Source organism: Xenopus tropicalis, chromosome 10 (genome assembly GCF_000004195.4).
Source record: "Xenopus tropicalis strain Nigerian chromosome 10, UCB_Xtro_10.0, whole genome shotgun sequence".
NCBI lineage: Eukaryota > Metazoa > Chordata > Amphibia > Anura > Pipidae > Xenopus > Xenopus tropicalis.
The window spans coordinates 13,381,150-13,405,335 of NC_030686.2; the positions used below are offsets into that span (position 1 = coordinate 13,381,150).

The 24,186-nt window shown below is 44.0% G+C and overlaps 1 protein-coding gene across 1 annotated transcript in view; it reads left to right on the forward strand.

Moving 5' to 3' along the window:
• The window catches only part of LOC100492996 (vasoactive intestinal polypeptide receptor), a 109,929-nt gene that overhangs the window by 12,229 nt on the left and 73,514 nt on the right, over positions 1–24,186 (forward strand). The window contains exons 2-4 of the mRNA XM_002935705.5: positions 5,337–5,451; positions 11,379–11,486; positions 20,973–21,073. Of these exons, the coding sequence (XP_002935751.2) occupies positions 5,337–5,451; positions 11,379–11,486; positions 20,973–21,073 (324 nt within the window). The remainder of the gene's footprint in view (positions 1–5,336; positions 5,452–11,378; positions 11,487–20,972; positions 21,074–24,186) is intronic.

The window sequence follows — 24,186 nt, forward strand, 5'->3', positions numbered from 1 at the left end:
GGAGGCTTTCCTTGGGCCGGGTTGGAGCTGCAGAGTGCCATTGAGCCCTATGGGAGGCTTTCCTTGGGCCGGGTTGGAGCTGCAGAGTGCCATTGAGCCCTATGGGAGGCTTTCCTTGGGCCGGGTTGGAGCTGCAGAGTGCCATTGAGCCCTATGGGAGGCTTTCCTTGGGCCGGGTTGGAGCTGCAGAGTGCCATTGAGCCCTATGGGAGGCATTCCTTGGGCCGGGTTGGAGCTGCAGAGTGCCATTGAGCCCTATGGGAGGCTTTCCTTGGGCCGGGTTGGAGCTGCAGAGTGCCATTGAGCCCTATGGGAGACTTTCCTTGGGCCGGGTTGGAGCTGCAGAGTGCCATTGAGCCCTATGGGAGACTTTCCTTGGGCCAGGTTGGAGCTGCAGAGTGCCATTGAGCCCTATGGGAGACTTTCCTTGGGCCGGGTTGGAGCTGCAGAGTGCCATTGAGCCCTATGGAGACTTTCCTTGGGCCGGGTTGGAGCTGCAGAGTGCCATTGAGCCCTATGGGAGACTTTCCTTGGGCCGGGTTGGAGCTGCAGAGTACCATTGAGCCCTATGGAGACTTTCCTTGGGCCGGGTTGGAGCTGCAGAGTGCCATTGAGCCCTATGGGAGACTTTCCTTGGGCCGGGTTGGAGCTGCAGAGTACCATTGAGCCCTATGGAGACTTTCCTTGGGCCGGGTTGGAGCTGCAGAGTACCATTGAGCCCTATGGAGACTTTCCTTGGCCTGGGTTGGAGCTGCAGAGTGCCATTGAGCCCTATGGTAGACTTTCCTTGGGCCAGGTTGGAGCTGCAGAGTGCCATTGAGCCCTATGGGAGACTTTCCTTGGGCTGGGTTGGAGCTGCAGAGTGCCATTGAGCCCTATGGTAGACTTTCCTTGGGCCGGGTTGGAGCTGCAGAGTGCCATTGAGCCCTATGGGAGACTTTCCTTGGGCCGGGTTGGAGCTGCAGAGTGCCATTGAGCCCTATGGGAGACTTTCCTTGGGCCGGGTTGGAGCTGCAGAGTGCCATTGAGCCCTATGGGTGACTTTCTTTGGGCCGGGTTGGAGCTGCAGAGTGCCATTGAGCCCTATGGGAGGCTTTCCTTGGGCCGGGTTGGAGCTGCAGAGTGCCATTGAGTCCTATGGGAGACTTTCCTTGGGCCGGGTTGGAGCTGCAGAGTGCCATTGAGCCCTATGGGAGACTTTCCTTGGGCCGGGTTGGAGCTGCAGAGTGCCATTGAGCCCTATGGGAGACTTCCTGGGGCCGGGTTGGAGCTGCAGAGTGCCATTGAGCCCTATGGGAGACTTTCCTTGGGCCAGGTTGGAGCTGCAGAGTGCCATTGAGCCCTATGGGAGACTTTCCTTGGGCCAGGTTGGAGCTGCAGAGTGCCATTGAGCCCTATGGGAGACTTCCCTTGGGCCGGGTTGGAGCTGCAGAGTGCCATTGAGCCCTATGGGAGACTTTCCTTGGGCCGGGTTGGAGCTGCAGAGTGCCATTGAGCCCTATGGGAGACTTTCCTTGGGCCGGGTTGGAGCTGCAGAGTGCCATTGAGCCCTATGGGAGACTTTCCTTGGGCCGGGTTGGAGCTGCAGAGTGCCATTGAGCCCTATGGGAGACTTTCCTTGGGCCGGGTTGGAGCTGCAGAGTGCCATTGAGCCCTATGGGAGGCTTTCCTTGGGCCGGGTTGGAACTGCAGAGTGCCATTGAGCCCTATGGGAGGCTTTCCTTGGGCCGGGTTGGAACTGCAGAGTGCCATTGAGCCCTATGGGAGGCTCTCCTTGGGCCGGGTTGGAACTGCAGAGTGCCATTGAGCCCTATGGGAGGCTTTCCTTGGGCCGGGTTGGAGCTGCAGAGTGCCATTGAGCCCTATGGGAGGCTTTCCTTGGGCCGGGTTGGAGCTGCAGAGTGCCATTGAGCCCTATGGGAGGCTTTCCTTGGGCCGGGTTGGAACTGCAGAGTGCCATTGAGCCCTATGGGAGGCATTCCTTGGGCCGGGTTGGAGCTGCAGAGTGCCATTGAGCCCTATGGGAGGCTTTCCTTGGGCCGGGTTGGAGCTGCAGAGTGCCATTGAGCCCTATGGGAGACTTTCCTTGGGCCGGGTTGGAGCTGCAGAGTGCTATTGAGCCCTATGGGAGACTTTCCTTGGGCCAGGTTGGAGCTGCAGAGTGCCATTGAGCCCTATGGGAGACTTTCCTTGGGCCGGGTTGGAGCTGCAGAGTGCCATTGAGTCCTATGGGAGACTTTCCTTGGGCCGGGTTGGAGCTGCAGAGTGCCATTGAGCCCTATGGGAGACTTTCCTTGGGCCGGGTTGGAGCTGCAGAGTACCATTGAGCCCTATGGAGACTTTCCTTGGGCCGGGTTGGAGCTGCAGAGTGCCATTGAGCCCTATGGGAGGCTTTCCTTGGCCTGGGTTGGAGCTGCAGAGTGCCATTGAGCCCTATGGTAGACTTTCCTTGGGCCAGGTTGGAGCTGCAGAGTGCCATTGAGCCTTATGGGAGACTTTCCTTGGGCTGGGTTGGAGCTGCAGAGTGCCATTGAGCCCTATGGTAGACTTTCCTTGGGCCGGGTTGGAGCTGCAGAGTGCCATTGAGCCCTATGGGAGACTTTCCTTGGGCCGGGTTGGAGCTGCAGAGTGCCATTGAGCCCTATGGGAGACTTTCCTTGGGCCGGGTTGGAGCTGCAGAGTGCCATTGAGCCCTATGGGTGACTTTCCTTGGGCCAGGTTGGAGCTGCAGAGTGCCATTGAGCCCTATGGGAGGCTTTCCTTGGGCCGGGTTGGAGCTGCAGAGTGCCATTGAGTCCTATGGGAGACTTTCCTTGGGCCGGGTTGGAACTGCAGAGTGCCATTGAGCCCTATGGGAGACTTTCCTTGGGCCAGGTTGGAGCTGCAGAGTGCCATTGAGCCCTATGGGAGACTTTCCTTGGGCCAGGTTGGAGCTGCAGAGTGCCATTGAGCCCTATGGGAGACTTTCCTTGGGCCAGGTTGGAGCTGCAGAGTGCCATTGAGCCCTATGGGAGACTTTCCTTGGGCCGGGTTGGAGCTGCAGAGTGCCATTGAGCCCTATGGGAGACTTTCCTTGGGCCGGGTTGGAGCTGCAGAGTGCCATTGAGCCCTATGGGAGACTTTCCTTGGGCCGGGTTGGAGCTGCAGAGTGCCATTGGGCCCTATGGGAGACTTTCCTTGGGCCGGGTTGGAGCTCCAGAGTGCCATTGAGCCCTATGGGAGACATTCCTTGGGCCAGGTTGGAGCTGCAGAGTGCCATTGATTCCTATGGGAGGCTTCCAAAATCATGCACAGAAGGATCAAAGTCGGAAAGGTTTTCCCCCTGTTTACGATCATTTGGTACGAAAATTTTGGATTGCCAATACAATATTATTGTGACTAATACGATTTGTTCGTAAGCATTTTCGTGATATTTGTGATCTTAAGAAATTATCGTATCCAATCCGAATTTATTCCATTCAGGATTCGAACTCGTGATTTCATGAATCTGGCCCCTATTGTTGCCAGTGGAAAGGTATTTCGGAGCAGTTAGTCGCCCACGATAGGGAGACTAAACTCCTCCTTGGGACGTCAACCTAATGTGTTTTACTGGTGCACCAGTTGTAGATGGTTTTGGGTAGACTCATTTGTGTGGTGCGGACTGGATATTTTCCTACAATTTGGGACTAGTTATGTACAAAAAAAAAACCTCAAAATCTTGCAAAAATTGCACCAAATGTATTGGAGTCAAAAGGCATTTTTCACTGTGTTTTTTTCTTGTGCCAAATGCATTGGAGTCAATGGGTATTTTTTCTCTCATTTTTTTCTGATTTTTTTCCCCCCCTGTGAAACAACATACAGGCTGAAAATCAGATTCATGAAAATATTCACCACTCGCAAATACACAAATTTTGCAGCTGATCTATATCAGTCATCTGGGACATCTATATGAAATCAGGTTTAAACATTTATAATGTATCCTTTATCAGCTCAGAAACATTCTTCAAGTCAGAGAGGACCCCAATTAAACACAGGCCAAAAGGTTAGTGCTGGCAGCCAAACACTCATTAAGAAACAGTCACAAATCCTCTGAAACAGGTTTGAGGTCAATGCAGGTACAATAGGAGTAAAGTCCCTAGCTGTCTGCAAGTTACACTTCTGGGAGTATGACGGAGGCACAATTAATGGAACATTTCATCTATTGAGAAGAGTGCATTTTTATTCTTTCTAGTTTAAGCAGAAGCAAGGGAAATGCTATGTCTTACAATAAACTTCAAATGATAAAGCCAAATAAAAAGTCTACCCATTTTTATGTTCATATAAGTATTGGAGGCCACTGCTTTGTAAACTTCCATGAATGAAACTAAAGCAGCTAATATGGCAGCCCCCACCCATGTTAATGTATAGAAATATAAGTATTTACTCATTTACTGACTATGCAGGAGGTTTTGCAGCCTTTGGCCATAATATTAAAAGAACCCCCAGCCTCCGCCAAAAAATAAATATATGCAACAACAACAACAAACATTTGTAAAGCGCTTTTCTCCCGTAGGACCCATATATATATACAGTATATAGTAAGCACAAACAAACCGCACTCACAGGACTTGTATGAAGCAAAAAAATGGTGTTTAATTCAACATTTTGGCCAAGCCGTCTTCAGGACACACAATTACGCAATCAAGTATATTATCACTTGATCAAATTGTAATTGTGTGTCCTGAAGACGGCTTGGCCGAAATGTTGAATTAAACACCATTTTTTTGATTCATACAAGTCCTGTGAGTGCGGTTTGTTTGTGCTTACTAATTATGTTTTCTTTTGTATCAAGTCCCTGTGTGTGCGGCATTCTTTCTATTATATTTTTGTTTTTGACCTGCACCAGGGACTTGTATAGGGTGTGCTCCTTGCTGTGTAATATATATATATACAGAGGAAAAGAGTGAAAGTAACAGTATACAGTGATAGTAACAGCAGAGGGTGTTTTGTTTAATTGCATGTATATACAGTGTCTATAGGCATGTATAGGACTAGAACTGACATCAATAACAGATTGCAGATTGGTGCCATAAAATACAGATGTAGAGCAAAGTAATGATTATATGTTTTTTTTCTCTTGTTTGTCACTTACTTTGAGCACAAAATTCTATATATATATATATGTGTGTGATACCCAAAATAGCTTAATTTTAATCAGCTTTGAAGAAGGAATTGAAATGTTTTGAAAATCTTAGTAAGCAAAAAAAGGTACCAATTTTGTTATGTTTCAAAAGTTTACCCTACAAAAAGACCAATGTTTGAATACCACGCAATACTTAATAGCACTTCTGTGTCCGTGTGTTCTTTCCCTCCGCCAGGTGAGCTGCACACACCCAGAATGTGCCCTTGTACTTCACGTATTGGAACAAGAGGCTCAGTGTTATGAGAGGATAAGAGTGGAGAATGCAAGTTCACGTAACTTCACCCATGGTGGTGAGTCAGATAGTTCTAATATATCCTTCATATTTTGTCATTGTTTGTAAAATAAACATTATATAGCTTTAAGAAGGGGCTGGATGGCCTCTTAGCAAATGAGGGAATACAGGGGTAGGGGGGATAGCTCTCAGTACAAGTGAGGGAATACAGGGGTAGGGGAGATAGCTCTCAGTACAAGTGAGGGAATACAGGGGTAGGGGAGATAGCTCTCAGTACAAGTGAGGGAATACAGGGGTAGGGGAGATAGCTCTCAGTACAAGTGAGGGAATACAGGGGTAGGGGGATAGCTCTCAGTACAAGTGAGGGAATACAGGGGTAGGGGAGATAGCTCTCAGTACAAGTGAGGGAATACAGGGGTAGGGGAGATAGCTCTCAGTACAAGTGAGGGAATACAGGGGTAGGGGAGATAGCTCTCAGTACAAGTGAGGGAATACAGGGGTAGGGGAGATAGCTCTCAGTACAAGTGAGGGAATACAGGGGTAGGGGGGATAGCTCTCAGTACAAGTGAGGGAATACAGGGGTAGGGGAGATAGCTCTCAGTACAAGTGAGGGAATACAGGGGTAGGGGAGATAGCTCTCAGTACAAGTGAGGGAATACAGGGGTAGGGGAGATAGCTCTCAGTACAAGTGAGGGAATACAGGGGTAGGGGGGATAGCTCTCAGTACAAGTGAGGGAATACAGGGGTAGGGGAGATAGCTCTCAGTACAAATGAGGGAATACAGGGGTAGGGGAGATAGCTCTCAGTACAAGTGAGGGAATACAGGGGTAGGGGAGATAGCTCTCAGTACAAGTGAGGGAATACAGGGGTAGGGGAGATAGCTCTCAGTACAAGTGAGGGAATACAGGGGTAGGGGAGATAGCTCTCAGTACAAGTGAGGGAATACAGGGGTAGGGGGGATAGCTCTCAGTACAAGTGAGGGAATACAGGGGTAGGGGGGATAGCTCTCAGTACAAGTGAGGGAATACAGGGGTAGGGGGGATAGCTCTCAGTACAAGTGAGGGAATACAGGGGTAGGGGAGATAGCTCTCAGTACAAGTGAGGGAATACAGGGGTAGGGGGGATAGCTCTCAGTACAAGTGAGGGAATACAGGGGTAGGGGGGATAGCTCTCAGTACAAGTGAGGGAATACAGGGGTATGGGAGATAGCTCTCAGAACAAGTGAGGGAATACAGGGATAGGGGAGATAGCTCTCAGTACAAGTGAGGGAATACAGGGTTATGGGAGATAGCTCTCAGAACAAGTGAGGGAATACAGGGGTAGGGGAGATAGCTCTCAGTACAAGTGAGGGAATACAGGGGTATGGGAGATAGCTCTCAGTACAAGTGAGGGAATACAGGGGTAGGGGAGATAGCTCTCAGTACAAGTGAGGGAATACAGGGGTAGGGGAGATAGCTCTCAGTACAAGTGAGGGAATACAGGGGTAGGGGAGATAGCTCTCAGTACAAGTGAGGGAATACAGGGGTATGGGAGATAGCTCTCAGTACAAGTGAGGGAATACAGGGGTAGGGGAGATAGCTCTCAGTACAAGTGAGGGAATACAGGGGTAGGGGAGATAGCTCTCAGTACAAGTGAGGGAATACAGGGGTAGGGGAGATAGCTCTCAGTACAAGTGAGGGAATACAGGGGTAGGGGAGATAGCTCTCAGTACAAGTGAGGGAATACAGGGGTATGGGAGATAACTCTCAGTACAAGTGAGGGAATACAGGGGTATGGGAGATAGCTCTCAGTACAAGTGAGGGAATACAGGGGTAGGGGGGATAGCTCTCAGTACAAGTGAGGGAATACAGGGGTAGGGGGGATAGCTCTCAGTACAAGTGAGGGAATACAGGGGTATGGGAGATAGCTCTCAGAACAAGTGAGGGAATACAGGGATAGGGGAGATAGCTCTCAGTACAAGTGAGGGAATACAGGGTTATGGGAGATAGCTCTCAGAACAAGTGAGGGAATACAGGGGTAGGGGAGATAGCTCTCAGTACAAGTGAGGGAATACAGGGGTATGGGAGATAGCTCTCAGTACAAGTGAGGGAATACAGGGGTAGGGGAGATAGCTCTCAGTACAAGTGAGGGAATACAGGGGTAGGGGAGATAGCTCTCAGTACAAGTGAGGGAATACAGGGGTAGGGGAGATAGCTCTCAGTACAAGTGAGGGAATACAGGGGTATGGGAGATAGCTCTCAGTACAAGTGAGGGAATACAGGGGTAGGGGAGATAGCTCTCAGTACAAGTGAGGGAATACAGGGGTAGGGGAGATAGCTCTCAGTACAAGTGAGGGAATACAGGGGTAGGGGAGATAGCTCTCAGTACAAGTGAGGGAATACAGGGGTAGGGGAGATAGCTCTCAGTACAAGTGAGGGAATACAGGGGTATGGGAGATAACTCTCAGTACAAGTGAGGGAATACAGGGGTATGGGAGATAGCTCTCAGTACAAGTGAGGGAATACAGGGGTAGGGGAGATAGCTCTCAGTACAAGTGAGGGAATACAGGGGTAGGGGGGATAGCTCTCAGTACAAGTGAGGGAATACAGGGGTAGGGGGGGATAGCTCTCAGTACAAGTGAGGGAATACAGGGGTAGGGGGGGATAGCTCTCAGTACAAGTGAGGGAATACAGGGGTAGGGGGGGATAGCTCTCAGTACAAGTGAGGGAATACAGGGGTAGGGGAGATAGCTCTCAGTACAAGTGAGGGAATACAGGGGTATGGGGGATAGCTCTCAGTACAAGTGAGGGAATACAGGGGTAGGGGAGATAGCTCTCAGTACAAGTGAGGGAATACAGGGGTAGGGGAGATAGCTCTCAGTACAAGTGAGGGAATACAGGGGTATGGGAGATAGCTCTCAGTACAAGTGTGGTAATACAGGGGTAGGGGAGATAGCTCTCAGTACAAGTGAGGGAATACAGGGGTATGGGAGATAGCTCTCAGTACAAGTGAGCGAATACAGGGGTAGGGGAGATAGCTCTCAGAACAAGTGAGGGAATACAGGGTTATGGGAGATAGGTCTCAGTACAAGTGAGGGAATACAGGGTTATGGGAGATAGGTCTCAGTACAAGTGAGGGAATACAGGGGTAGGGGAGATAGCTCTCAGTACAAGTGAGGGAATACAGGGGTAGGGGGGATAGCTCTCAGTACAAGTGAGGGAATACAGGGTTATGGGAGATAGCTCTCAGTACAAGTGAGGGAATACAGGGGTAGGGGAGATAGGTCTCAGTACAAGTGAGGGAATACAGGGGTAGGGGAGATAGGTCTCAGTACAAGTGAGGGAATACAGGGGTAGGGGAGATAGCTCTCAGTACAAGTGAGGGAATACAGGGGTAGGGGGGGATAGCTCTCAGTACAAGTGAGGGAATACAGGGGTAGGGGGGGATAGCTCTCAGTACAAGTGAGGGAATACAGGGGTAGGGGGGGATAGCTCTCAGTACAAGTGAGGGAATACAGGGGTATGGGGGATAGCTCTCAGTACAAGTGAGGGAATACAGGGGTAGGGGGGATAGCTCTCAGTACAAGTGAGGGAATACAGGGGTAGGGGGGGATAGCTCTCAGTACAAGTGAGGGAATACAGGGGTAGGGGGGGATAGCTCTCAGTACAAGTGAGGGAATACAGGGGTAGGGGGGGATAGCTCTCAGTACAAGTGAGGGAATACAGGGGTAGGGGGGGATAGCTCTCAGTACAAGTGAGGGAATACAGGGGTAGGGGGGGATAGCTCTCAGTACAAGTGAGGGAATACAGGGGTAGGGGAGATAGCTCTCAGTACAAGTGAGGGAATACAGGGGTAGGGGAGATAGCTCTCAGTACAAGTGAGGGAATACAGGGGTAGGGGAGATAGCTCTCAGTACAAGTGAGGGAATACAGGGTTATGGGAGATAGCTCTTAGTACAAGTTGATCCAGGGACTGGTCCAATTGCCATCTTGGAGTCAGGAAGGAATTTTTTCCCCCCAAATTAGAGAGACTTTAGATGGGGTTTTTGCCTTCCTCTGGATCAACTAGAAGTTAGGCAGGTTATATATAGGCATTATGGTTGAATGTGATTGAAGTATGTCTTTTTTCAACCTAACTTACTATGTTACTATAAATATAGGGAACAAGGAGTGTATAGTTATTTTCCAGTTAAAGACCTGCTCTGACTTTCATAAATGGAGTTTCTGAACTTACTTGAAAAGTCTCCCTTGTGTCCACATAAAAAGCATTTTGATTTATTAGACTCTCTTCTCTTAAGTACTCAAAGCAGAAGGAATCCTGGCTCTCCTCCTAAAATCTCCATTTGTATGGATTACTTTGAAGGATAAAGCTCACCCACTGGGTTTTGAAGTAAAGTCAGGGAAGTTGCTGATCAGATCTTAACTACAGTTTGGCTTCAACCTTCTTGGGGCTCATCAGTGTGCAGTAGTTAGGATCTGATCATCAACTTAAACTGGCTGTAGCCTATGGCTTATTATATGAAAATGGAAATATTAGGGGGAAAACTGGTTTACCTTCCCAGGAATCCCTTTACCATAATTATATGTCAAAATTTTCTTACAAAGAACCACACTGGAGGAATGATAGTCTTCCATCAAAGGCTGCATAACAATGGCTCAAGACTACACGTAGCTTGTGAAATAAGAGAACATAAACAACTCTCAAGCATATTTATTGCCTTGTTCTAAGCATAGTTAGAAAAAGAACATTTCTCAGAGCCATTAATACAGCTAGGTAGTGGACTTTGGCAAGCTTCTTAATTGCTCAATCACCATCCAACAATTTGTTAGCTTCTACAACATTATAAATGATGTTCCCCCTGTTTCCTACACCGCTACTTTATACACAAAAAAAGCATACGCTTACGTCTTACTTGAACAAATTGATATTGTCAAGCCATCCATTGTATCATTATCCATAAAGGATTTATCCTGTTTCAAGCAGGATTAATCTTGTTTTTCTTTACTTTAGCTATACAGTCAAATATGTGGAATGGCTTTATGTGCGCTCAAAACTATATTTATTTGACAAAGTATAGTTGTATGTCTCTGAAACACCATAGCAGGCATTCTCCATAGATATGAATGGAGCATTGCAATCTACTGCAAGTAGGGCCCTCTGGTCCTAGTAAGGGATGAGCAAATGTGTCCCGTTTCACTTCGCCCTAAAATTTGCAAAATGGGCCAAAAATTCCCAAAACGGCGAAAAATTTGCGAAACGCATTTGCTGCGCGATTTTTCTGTCACCCGCGTCTTTTTTTTGTCGACTGCATCTTTTTTGGTCACATGTGTCTTTTTTTTGTCGCCACACTTTTTTATGCAACTGAAAACCGAAAAATTTGCGAAACGCATTTGTCGTGCTTTTTTTGTCCCCTCGTCTTTTTTTGTCACCTGCTTAATTTTTGGTCACCCATATCTTGGTTACCCGCACTTTTTTACGCAACCGCATCCTTTTTTCGCGACCCCGCCCTTTTTTGCCGTGGCCGTGCCCAATTTGACACGCCCACTCCCTTTTTGGGCACTCAATTTGGCGTGCGGCAAATTTTTCCACGGCAAATTTTCATGAAAGTTTTGCTAAAAACTTTGCCAATGGCGAAATGTGGAAATTCACTGCGAATCCATGCCTGGTTTTTATTCTGTAACCCGTGCTTGACTACTGTAAGACTCCTGTTTGTTTGGTGCTATGTAAAAAATGATGCAATAAAATCTGAATAAAAGTTAAAAAGTTTGCAGTAAGTTTAGTAACCTATACCAACAAATCTGATGGGTTTTTTTTCAGGTAAATTCTACCTGCTGGTTGGTTGCTATTGGTAACTCAACCTGGTGCAAATGTTAAAACTTTTCTTGCATTACCACTGATGCCTGCATTTCCCATTAACACCCTTTTATTAGCATCTACCTCCATAGAAAATTGACCAGTTATCTGCTAATTATCTACTGAAAACAAATATATGCTTGCTTCTCATAGGCTGTAACATGGAGTGGGATGGAGTTAACTGCTGGAGGGCTGCCTCAATAGGACAGACTGTAACAGTCTCCTGCCCGGAGAGCCTGCAGATGTTTCTAAACTCAAAAGGTGGGAGGTCTTCAAAGAAGACTATAATATGATATATTAATATAATAATATAAATAATATGTGTATAATAATTATATATATGATTCTAAGATGCCCTCAAGTTGTCAGAGAGGCTTAGAAGGTGCTTTTGTATTTTCTATTAGATGTATATTTGTAAATCAACTTCCATCATGGACAATTCCAGTGGTTTAACTTATTTTTGTATCCCCATAGCTCCAAACACTGAGTTCTACTTATCCCTATGCTATAGTGGTCTAAAATTACACTCTGCATTGACTTTGCCCTCAGTCATGTGGTTCTATCAACCTGTTATAAAGATAATTTTTTGGTACAGTATTTGCATGGAAGGCTGTTATGGTGCCACATGGCTGTCAGTAAATAATATTCTGCCAGCAAATACAAAGAAAAATTATTATTATTATTATTATTAGTATTATTAACAACAACAATAATAATATTTTTTCTTATGTATTAATACATAATTATTATTAACAATAAATAGATTGTGTGCTGTTTTTAAATACAAAATACGTTGATTATGTTGTTAAGCAATGACCTTATGGAATAGAATGGGTCAAACTGCAGACCAGATTTTGTTTTGGACAGAATATAATGCAGTTACAATCATGGTCAGAGAACCATCCATACTGAGTCATGGTCAGGCATTTCAACCCAAACTGGTCAAAATACCCAACTATTTTGCCATGTATTCAGCTGAGATGTCAGAAGAAGGAACCAGACTAATTATCCAACTGCAGAATATTAACTTTCCTGGCATATCCAGAACCTCCTTTAGGTGGGAGATCTAAAATACAAAGAAATTATTTAGGGGATAGTGTTTTCATGACTTTCTGTTGGAGTAAATTTCCTAGAAAGGGCAGTTGTCTTGGAATTCTTCATCTAGTCAACAGTATAATAGAGATTTGCCTTACTTGGTGTTAGGTGAGGTGGAACAAAGCAAGCCTCCAATGATCTCCTACTCTTGTTGAAGCTGGTTGATGCCACTAGACCTTTTCAACAAGTTTAGTAGGAAAACAGCTCTGCATGAGCCACTTGGAGAACCATCATTAAAACTTTGCACTTTATAGTAATGTTAATAAAAGCAATAATTTGTGGACATGGTAGATAAACCATGGTTGCTTGAGGACTTGGTGTCTAAAATTATTGATTTACTGCAGATACTCTCTCCAAGAAATATTTTTTTTGACTGTTTTATTTCAACAATAACAAAGAGTGCCTTGTAGCAATAGATAAGGGGGAATACAGGGGGAGAGGGGAGGTTTCCTTGGTATCCACTTTTACAGATTCATTTGCCTTTTAGCAGTGTTTGGATAGGAAAAGTCTGTCTGAGCATTGTGCATTTTTATAAAAGGTAATGGAGGATTTAGTAGTGATGGCTGCAATGGTTTTGTATTTGAAGTGCAAGTCCATATAGAGATCTTTTTACAATTGACTGTGGCTCACGAGTTTAAAAGGTTGGGGATCCCTGATCTAGAGAGTGTGTAATTGTGGGGGAGACACCTTGTTGGTTAATATAATGGAATGGGGATGGAGTTCCTACCATTTTCGGAATTAGTAGTGGGGGGATACCATATTCTGTTCAATTTGGGCCCAGTGGTTGTCCATGTCCAAAGTCACCCAAGCTTGTCTGGTTCTAATGCGTCTGCCCTGTAATAAAGGGTGATGTTAGGGACATTTATATTTCCTATTTTCTTACGACTTGAATTTTATTTTTTAGGTAGAAATGTATGGAATTAGAAGTCACTAACAAGATTAATGACCAAATAAATGCAGAGTTACATGCTGAGTTATTAAGTTTCTACTAGCCATAACTAAACAAGTACAAGTAAAAAACTGACAAGCATAAAATATATTTCAGACTGAGTGGTAGTGACTATTTTCAGCCTTTAGCCCCTATCATGCAGGAATCTGGCTTTTTGCCTTGCATCTAAAATGTGTAGAGTCGTACCATCAATTCCATAACTTATCTAATCAGCCTTTTTCAATCTTCATTGATTTTTGCCCAGTTCCATTTAAACCACTTGCGGTAAACAACTGCGGCTTTGTGTGCGTGTATGACTAGCTTTAAATGTGGGAATATCACTGTTTCTGGATATAATCAAAAATGCCTGATCTAGAGTGGGAGTTCATAAGAATATACATATAGTTTCAGTCATTCTGACCATTATACTGTTATTGCAAATGTTACATTAAAATTAAAGTTCCTGCTCCAACATAAACATTGTTAGCTCAGCATCAATTAGTCATCTTACTGTTACCGGGAAGGTCCTTTTCAACAAGTTCAGTAGGAAAACAGCTCTGCATTAGCCACTTGGAGAACCATCATTAAAACTTTGCACTTTATAGTAATGTTAATAAAAGCAATAATTTGTGGACATGGTAGATAAACCATGGTTGCTTGAGGACTTGGTGTCTAAAATTATTGATTTACTGCAATCATCAGATACTCTCTCCAAGAAATATTTTTTTTGACTGTTTTATTTCAACAATAACAAAGAGTGCCTTGTAGCAATAGATAAGGGGGAATACAGGGGGAGAGGGGAGGTTTCCTTGGTATCCACTTTTACGGATTCATTTGCCTTTTAGCAGTGTTTGGATAGGAAAAGTCTGTCTGAGCATTGTGCATTTTTATAAAAGGTAATGGAGGATTTAGTAGTGATGGCTGCAATGGTTTTGTATTTGAAGTGCAAGTCCATATAGAGATCTTTTTACAATTGACTGTGGCTCACGAGATTAAAAGGTTGGGGATCCCTGATCTAGAGAGTGTGTAATTGTGGGGGAGCCACCTTGTTGGTTAATATATTAGAGGGGGATGGAGTTCCTATAATTTGAGGAATTAGTAGGGGGGGATACCATATTCTGTTCAATTTGGACCCAGCGGTTGTCCATGTCCAAAGTCACCCAAGCTTTGTCTGGTTCTAATGCGTCTGCCCTGTAATAAAGGGTGATGTTAGGGACATTTATATTGCCTATTTTCTTACGACTTGAATTTTATTTTTTAGGTAGAAATGTATGGAATTAGAAGTCACTAACAAGATTAATGACCAAATAAATGCAGAGTTCCATGCTGAGTTATTAAGTTTCTACTAGCCATAACTAAACAAGTACAAGTAAAAAATTGGCAAGCATAAAATATATTTCAGACTGAGTGGTAGTGCCTATTTTCAGCCTTTAGCCCCTATCATGCAGGAATCTGGCTTTTTGCCTTGCAACTAAAATGTGTAGAGTCGTACCATCAATTCCATAACTTATCTAATCAGCCTTTTTCAATCTTCATTGATTTTTGCCCAGTTCCATTTAAACCACTTGCAGTAAACAACTGCGGCTTTGTGTGCGTGTATGACTAGCTTTAAATGTGGGAAAACCATGGTCTCTGGATATAATTGAAAAATGCCTGATCCAAAGAGGGAGTTTATAAGAATATACATATAGTTTCAGTCATTTTGACCATTATACTGGTATTGTAAATGTTACATTAAAATTAAAGTTCCTGCTCCAACATAAACATTGTTAGCTCAGCATCAATTAGTCATCTTACTGTTACCGGGAAGGTTCGAGCATCTAGCAAATAAATTGTATGCTAACATGGTAATAAAAATGTCACAGAAGCAAATTACATAAAATGTCACAGAAGCAAATTACACAAAATGTCACAGAAGTAAATGGCTGTGTGGCTATAGGTTTAGTTGACCCTGAATACATACGGTAATTAATGCATGAATTTGTTCACGATTACCAAGTGCACCACGGCTAGAAAACATGTTCTCATCTTATTCCATTATGTTTTCAAAACCATCATCCCATCATTCTAAATTTGCTGCTGTTCTTGCAAGACAAGCATCTGTTCTGCACTGAATATATTATTAACTTTAACATGTTGCCTTTGGCATATACTGCTGACTACTGTTGATAGATTTAAACATGTCCCTGCATAAATCAGTGCCATTTATATATTTTTTCATTATGTCTATGTTGCGAGACACATGTATATACTAATACAGTATAGTATAGTGAGTTTGTATATCTAAATACAGCTCCCATTGTGTCTGTGTGCATAGACATAATGATAGATGATTGATAGATCGACAGATAGATAGATATGGATTTGGGTGAGTCTGAATTCTGCTGAAAAAGACCAAATCTTGGCCTAATCATGAAATAAATTCTGTATTTGGTCCCCAAGATAGATAGGTAAAATATAGAAAGATAGATACATAGTAACATAGTAAGCTGGGTTGAAAAAAGACATACGTCCATCACGTTCAACCATAATGCCTAAATATAACCTAGATAGATAGATAGATAGATAGATAAATAGATAGGTAAAATATAGATAGATAGATAGATAAATAGATAGATAGGTAAAATATAGATAGATAGATAGATAGATAGATAAATAGATAGATAGGTAAAATATAGATAGATAGATAGATAGATAGATAGATAGATAGTCTTTGCATTGATTTGGTTGAGTCTGAATTCTGCTGAAAAAGGCCAAATCTTGGCCTACTCATGAAATGAATTCTGTATTTGGTCCTCAAGATAGGTAAAATATAGAAAGATAGATAGATAGATAGATAGATAGATAGATAGATAGATAGATAGATAGATAGGTAAAATATAGATAGATAGATAGATAGATAGATAGATAGATAGATAGATAAATAGATAGATAGGTAAAATATAGATAGATAGATGATAGATAGACAGATAGATAGAAAGATGATAGATAGATAAATAGATAGGTAAAATATAGATAGATAGATAGATAGATAGATAGATAGATAGATAGATGATAGATAGATAGATAGATAGATAGATAGATAATAGATAGATAGATAGATAGATAGATAGATAGATAGATGATAGATAGATAGACAGATAGATGATAGATAGATCATAGATAGATAGATAGATAGATAGATAGATAGATAGACAGATAGATAGATGATAGATAGATAGATCATAGATAGATAGATAGATAGATAGATAGATAGATGATAGATAGATAGATAGATAGATAGATAGATGATAGATAGATAGATAGATAGATAGATAGATAGATGATAGATAGATAACTAGATTTAAAAACAATGAAAATAAGAGTACTGATAAATCTGCCATATGCTAAATATAAGTAGAGGGAGTTCTGGTGTGCAAAGACCAAATGTATTCACTCAACAAAAAATTTCAAAACAAAATTAATTCTTCATTTCATCAAGATATTAGTTTCATATAACTGATTATCAGTAAATCTTTTTTTCCTGGCCCTTAATCTTTACTAATGTTATATTATACTACTTTACTGTTATTTTGTGTGTTCATATTTCATTGCTCGATATCGCCAGTTCTGTCACAGTTGAATTATTATCCGACATTAGCAAGTAGCTCATAGTTCATTCCATTCAGCAATCGAAAACTTTATTTAAGTCCTTGAAAATGTCAGGAAAACGTTCATTATTCTTGCTAGGCTCAGTATAAAATAGAAACACCAAGTTAATTAAACAACATTTCAGCATAGGCTTCTCTTATAATGTACTAGCTTGTTGATGTCCAGCAACACAGACTGAAAAGAGAATTCTCTAAGTATATATTAAACATATTTCCAGAGCAGTCAACGCCTTGGGGTTCTTATTGAAACCTGTTGCCTTGTGCCCTCCAGCACTTTGACCTCCCAATGTCACCACCAGTGCCCACCAGAAAGCCTTAAACCATAAGGTTAAGCAATAACCAAACTATTATTCATCCTCTCTTCACTCACTTTCCTTAAGGTGGCCACACACGTGGCGATCTGCGATCTTTCGTGCTACCATCAGTCGCACGAAAGATCGTCAGACCCGCCACTAACCTTCAGGGCTGAAACAGCAGATAAGGAGGTAGAAACAATGGGATTTCTACCTCCTTCTGCCAATTCAGCCCTGACGGCAGATTTTGCTCAGGCGCCTTCTATGGCGCCCGATCAAAATCTTTTGACCTGGCCGATCGGCGAGTCGACCGATATCAGCAACCTCCTGCGATACTGGTCAACTCGCCGACTTGCCATACACGCACCGAATATCGTACGAAACAAGGTTTCGTACGATATTATCGGTGTGTGTATGGCCAGCTTTATTCTCCTTGCATACCATTGTAGGGGATCAGAGAAGAGAACTCTTTCCCCTGCTTTTCTGTCTGTGACATCATCCAGCTCGGCTACAGACTGAGGTGAAACCCAATTGGCTGGATTTTGCAGTGCACGTTGGGAGAGAGAAGGTGTGCCTAAGTTTGGAGCCAAAAATCAGGGGCAGATCCAGTTTTGGACTGGCCCACCAGGATACGAGGAAAACTCCCAGTGGGCCCTCCTGCTCCTCACCATTTGGCCTGCTTCATGGTCATTCCCTATTTCTGAATGGGAACAAATTGGAGAAATAGATGGAAGAATAGATGCTAGCATGTAAATAAAAGAGACTAGGAGAATAAAGAGGTTGGGTGAAGAAAGGAGGAAAAATAGTTTGGAGAGAGGGCCTATGGTCTAACTCTAACTCTAAGGAGTTGCCCTAGGCAAAGTCAAGCCATATTTGCAAACTAGAATTTTTCTAATTGTAAACTCAAATTTTTTATTCAAACGAGTTTTCCTTCTTAATAAGCGAGCATTCGAAATGCAAGTTTACTCAATTTAGAAAAACAAAGTTGAATTCACAAATTCGAAAATTGAGAAATAAGCCCATAAAAGATGATCACCAGTAGATCACAACAACTGGATACTAGAGCCTGCAAGCAATAAAAGTTCTAAGAGTTCTAAGCCTCACCTACACAATACAAAGTGGATCATTGTCACTTGAGCTATTCATTTGGGACATGTACCAAACTAGATACAACTAGAGGAATAATTCAGTGGCCAACTTGATGCATAGGACAACTCTTGCCAAGCATGGCAGTTATATACAAATACAAGAGTGTGGGATCTATTATTCAGAAAGCTTCAAAATATGGTACTGCCACTTGCCATGGATCCAAGTCCATGACAAAACAATCCTTTTGGTATTTTTTAATGTATTAATGTTTTAGTAACTCTAAGACCTGTTGCCCCCAATTATGGGATTACCCCTTTTCCAGGAAAACCCTGGGTCCCAGCCCGACATCCTTCCCTCCTGGGGAGGACACTATCAGGCGGGTAAGCAGTAGCAGGGATCGGGTCTGGGCCACCAGGGCCCACCATGGCGGGGACCTACCGGGTTTTATCCCGGCAGCCCAGTCCGACCCTGATTGCACTGAAAAAGTGAAGAAAAACTGCTACAGGTATGGGATCCCTTATCCGGAAACCTGTTATCCAGAAAGCTCAGAATTACGGAAAGCCCATCTCTCGTAGACTCCGTTTTAATCAAATAATTCAGAATTTTAAAACAGATTTCCCTTTTCTCTCTAATAATAAAACAGTACCTGTACTTGATCCCAACTAAGATATAATTACCCCTTATTGGGGGCAGAACAGCCCTATTGGGTTTATTTAATGGTTAAATGATTTCCTTTTCTCTGTAATAATAAAACAGTACCTGTACTTGATCCCAACTAAGATATAATTACCCCTTATTGGGGCAGAACAGCCCTATTGGGTTTATTTCATGGTTAAATGATTCCCTTTTCTCTGTAATAATAAAACAGTACCTGTACTTGATCCCAACTAAGATATAATTACCCCTTATTGGGGGCAGAACAGCCCTATTGGGTTTATTTCATGGTTAAATGATCCCTTTTCTCTGTAATAATAAAACAGTACCTGTACTTGATCCCAACAAAGATATAATTAATCCTTATTGGGGGCAGAACAGTCCTATTGGGTTTAATTAATGCTTTTTTGTAGACTTAAGGTATGAAGATCCAAATTATGGAAAGACCTCTTATCCGGAATACCCTTGGTCCCGAGCATTCTGGATAATGTGTCCTATACCTGTATTTAATTGTTATAGGAGTGTCTGGAGACCTTTGTTTAAAAAGAAAAGACTGATATGAAGAGATCACATTTTGATTTATTTTTATTATATCCCTCCTTTACATCCTATGTCAATATTATAGTAATATCTCATCTCTGTTATTTGACTATAATGCCAGGTCCTTAACAAAAATGATTGAAATGTGAATATTACATTGCTAAATGTAAACTAATGGTCTTTTTCTATTCAGTTGTTTTATGTTTATGACTCTGATTACACCTTTTCCAGAAGAGTCGAACAGGGAACATTGCAGAGTAGTATAAATGTTATTTCTTGTAAGAACGCTGTGCTGTTACTATGATAATATTACTTATTTTATAATGTTATGTAAGATATTATGAAAGATAGTGACCTCTATGAAGTGTTTGCTGTATCTCCTAGGCTATACATTACCATGTACTTACATAACTGTATGTTATGGATAATTTCTGGTGTTTGTCTTACAAAGTATTGATAAATCATTGTGTTGGATAGCAGGACCTTTAGCCTCAAGGTACAGAGTGCAGCTTGCACCTCCAATGCAATGAGCACCAGTGGTCTCTGGGAATGAACTCTAAAGGTTGTACCTTTGCCCCTTGTAGCTCCAGCTCTTGCACCTTTTGTGGCTGGCAAATGAAACCTTTAGAGCAGTGATCCCCAACCAGTGGCTCATGGGCAATATGTTGCTCATCAACCCCTTGGATGTTGGCCTCAAAGTAGGTGCCCACTTTTACATTTCTGGCTTGGAGACACAATGTTTTACTCAAAGCAGTCCACATGGGGCTACCAAATAGCCAATCACAGCCCTTATTTGTCTACCCTAAAGAACTTTTTCCATGCTTGTGTTGCTCACCAACACTTTTTACATCTATGTATCAAGATATACTTCAGATAAAGACTCAAATTACATGAATATTAAGCCTGAGCCTAAAGGTGGCCATACTCGGCCGATTCTATTATTATTATTAACATTTATTTATAAAGCACCAACATATTCTGCAGCGCTGATTCTAGCTGCAATATTGGTCCCTTAGACTGATTCGGTAGCTTATCAGCCCATGTAGGGGCACCAACAACAGGCCTGCCCGACCGACATCTGGCCTGAAATTGTCCAGATATTGATCAGGCAGGTTAAAAAATTTTGACGGATCGGGGACCGAATCGCCTTATTAATGTCGTCCCCAAACCAGCTGCGCCCATTACCGTCATTCTAATTCGATTGTGGTCGTGGCCCTGGGACCAAACAACCGAATTAGCCTAAATTCACCAGATATCGCCCACCCGTAGGTGGGGATATCGGGAGAAGATCCACTCACTTGGCAACCTCGCCAAGTGGATTGTGTATGGCCACCTTAAGGATGAATGTCTATAAAAAGTGACCCAACTACCAATATAGTAAATATATAGTAATATACAACCATATAACCAATATAGTTAATTCCATTCTAACTACTACCCTAGAATTTAATAATGCCAATGCAGCACTGGAGCTAAATCTTTTCTGTCCTTTCCACAGTTGTAATCAGCAGGAACTGCACAGAGGACGGGTGGACCCCTCATTCCCCTCCTTATTATAAAGCTTGCATATTCAGTGGAACCAATGAAACAGAGGAAAAGGCAAGTTTATTCCACGAGAAAGAATTATCTCATAATGATGTTATTGGTTTTGAGTCTGATTTTGTATTAATGGAAAAATAAGCATGGCAGGTCTGTCTGGGGCACTTCCCATAGAACATCATGGAACTTCCCTTCCTCTTAGGAACAATCAGGTAATAGGAGTGGGGGTTAGTAAATAGTCTTTAGACCACTCCTATAGTCCACTCAGGCTAGACTCAAGGAAGAACTACCCCTTTGTCCAAGATTTAGGATAGGCCTATAAAATATGGTACAGTTAGGAGTAAATTAATGTCAATTGCTATGGTAGGAACATGTTTGCTGCCTCCACTTTCTTCCCTATTCTTGTACATATGTGCCTTGTGTGGTATGGTGACAAAAAGGTCCCCGGTTTCCTGGGGAAAAGTGATTGACAACAGGTATGTTGGGCCATGGATTCTCAGACATTTTTACTGAGGTGAGACCAGCAGTGTTTGGGGCATAGAAACACTTTGTTTCTCTGCAGTTTTTTAAATTGTTGATCCGGGGCTGGTCTTACTGGGAATCCGCAAGAGCAGGGTGGGTGGATTCCCAAATCCATAGGCCAGGTTTTTCAGGAGGCCCTAGGCCTATTTGTAGTACACCTGAAGCTGTGCAGGGGAGCTGATGAGCCTGTGTGTGTGAGAGAGAGACACGCTGCTGGATTGGCTCAGCTTCAGGAGAAAGAGAAGCATTTACTTTTGTGTTAGCCAGGAGGCTTGATATTTCTGTTCCAACTGTTGTTTTATACCCCCTGCGAGGGGAAACTTCTGCAACCGCTGAAAAATAAACGCGGGCAGGAAGCCCTTACACCGGTCTTGGTGTGTGAAGTTGCCTCATTTGCAGCCTACCAGCGAGTGAACCCCCACAATTGGTGGAGGATGCGGGCATCGATTGCCACATGCAGGAGTCGCCTGACCACAGTAAGTCTCCTGTGGGAATTGTGTGGACTGTATATCGTATAAGTGATATTTAAAGGGACACTGCACATAAAAGCTATAATATGGAGGATGTCCTCAAGGCTTTGCTGCAATCCACGGCTACCTTACAAAGGGCCCACCAGGAGAGCACGGCTACCTTACAAAGGGCCCACCAGGAGAGCCTGGTGCTACAGCAGCAGTCTAATGCCAACCAGCAGGAGGCAAATCGTTTGTTGGAAGCCCAGATTACAGCACTGGCACAGGCTGCAGAGAAAGACCGGCAGTTGCAAATTGAGCTGGTAAAACAGCTGACAGCCAAGGTCTCTGGGGATGCTGCTGTGGCCCCTGGAGTGCATCGCTCCATCCCAGGCAGCAACCTCCTGCAGAGAATGACTGGGCAGGATGATGTGGAGGCTTTCCTCTGTACTTTTGAGAGGACAGCAGAGCAGCAAGCCTGGTCGAAGGAGCAGTGGGCGATGATTGTTGCACCACTACTAGTGGGGGATGCCCAAAAAGCTTTTTATGATCTGTCCTCCGAGGACGCCAAGGACTATGACAAGCTGAAGGCTGAAATCCTGCGGAGACTGGGGGTAACCACCTCTGTGAGGGCCCGGCGGGTCCACAGTTGGGACTTTAAGGTTAAAGGGTCACCGCGTTCCCAGATGTATGATCTTATTAACCTAGTGAAACGTTGGCTGCAGCCAGACTTGCTTTCCGGACCTCAGGTAGTGGAAAGGGTCACAATGGACCGATACCTGAGGGCCCTTCCCACAGAATTACGGCGGTGGGTGAGCCAATCTGACCCAAATACAGCAGACCAGTTGGTGGAACTGGTGGAGCGATACCTCGCTGCTGAGGACTTCACTACCCGGGCGGTGTCCACCCCGAAGAGGCTGTCTGCAGTTGTCCTACCCAAGAAGTCGGCTACAGTGGAGAAGCCCAGCGCAGAGGACCCCGGGAACCCAGGTTCAGAGTCAACAAGAGGAAGATCTCGCGGAGACAGCCCACGCCAGACCCGCAGAACTCCCCAGTGCTGGAGGTGCCGAGAGTGGGGACATATTGGCCCCAACTGCCCAGCTGATCCAGAACCCATGGAGTGTGGAACAGAGAGGAAGTTGTCTCTGTTCGCTCGACCAGGTCTTGTTGCGGATCCTGAGGTACCTACTTGTGTCGTCCAGATTGGTAAGCGCACTGTGAATGCACTGTTAGACACAGGTAGCTTAGTCACACTGGTAAACACACAGCTCCTGAAAGACTGTCCTTTAACCCAGCGTCAAGTGGGAGTGGTGTGTGTACATGGGGACTGTAAGAAATACCCCACGGCCCTAGTGACTTTTGTGACCCCCGCAGGGACTGTGTGCCATGAAGTGGCAGTGTCTCCCATACTCCTGCACAGTGTAATTTTGGGCAGAGATTTCCCCTTATTTCGAGAACTGTGCCAGGAACAGGTTCCGGAGACTGAGCATGGGGAGGGGAGACTCCACCCAATTGAACTGGATCCTTCTACAGGGACTGTTAAGGACAGTACAATGTCTGGGGGAGAGAAAGTGGGACCACTCGTCTCAGATGTTATTGTAAATGGTACTGATGAGAGGTCAGAAGAAAATGAGTTGTTTCCCTTAGCTGTATTAGTTGGCGAATCTGAAGCAACTGCGGAGACTGTTGAGGAACCTAGCATGCCTGAGCTAGAGGTCTCCCAGCTAAGGGACCCAACACTTACTAAAGCTTGGGAAAATGTCATCGTTAATAATGAGAACACAGAAAATCCTGGTGTAGATTGTGTATTTCCTCACCTTGTTGTACAAAATGACTTGCTTTACTATGTGGATAAGATTCGAGGGGAGATTGTGGAACAGCTAGTGGTTCCCCAGCCATATAGGAGAACGGTTCTCAATCTGGCCCATTCTCATCCACTAGGTGGCCACCTAGCATATGAGAAAACCAAAGACCGAGTGTTACAGCGGTTCTTTTGGCCGGGGGTATATGCAGATATAAAGAGCCATTGTGAATCCTGCCCAGAGTGTCAGAAATCTGCTCCAATGCCCCATTTTCGCAGCCCGTTAGTCCCATTGCCAGTAATTGAAATTCCATTTGAGCGTATTGCAATGGACTTGGTAGGGCCACTAATAAAATCTGCTAGGGGGCATCAGTACATTTTGGTAGTCATGGACTATGCCA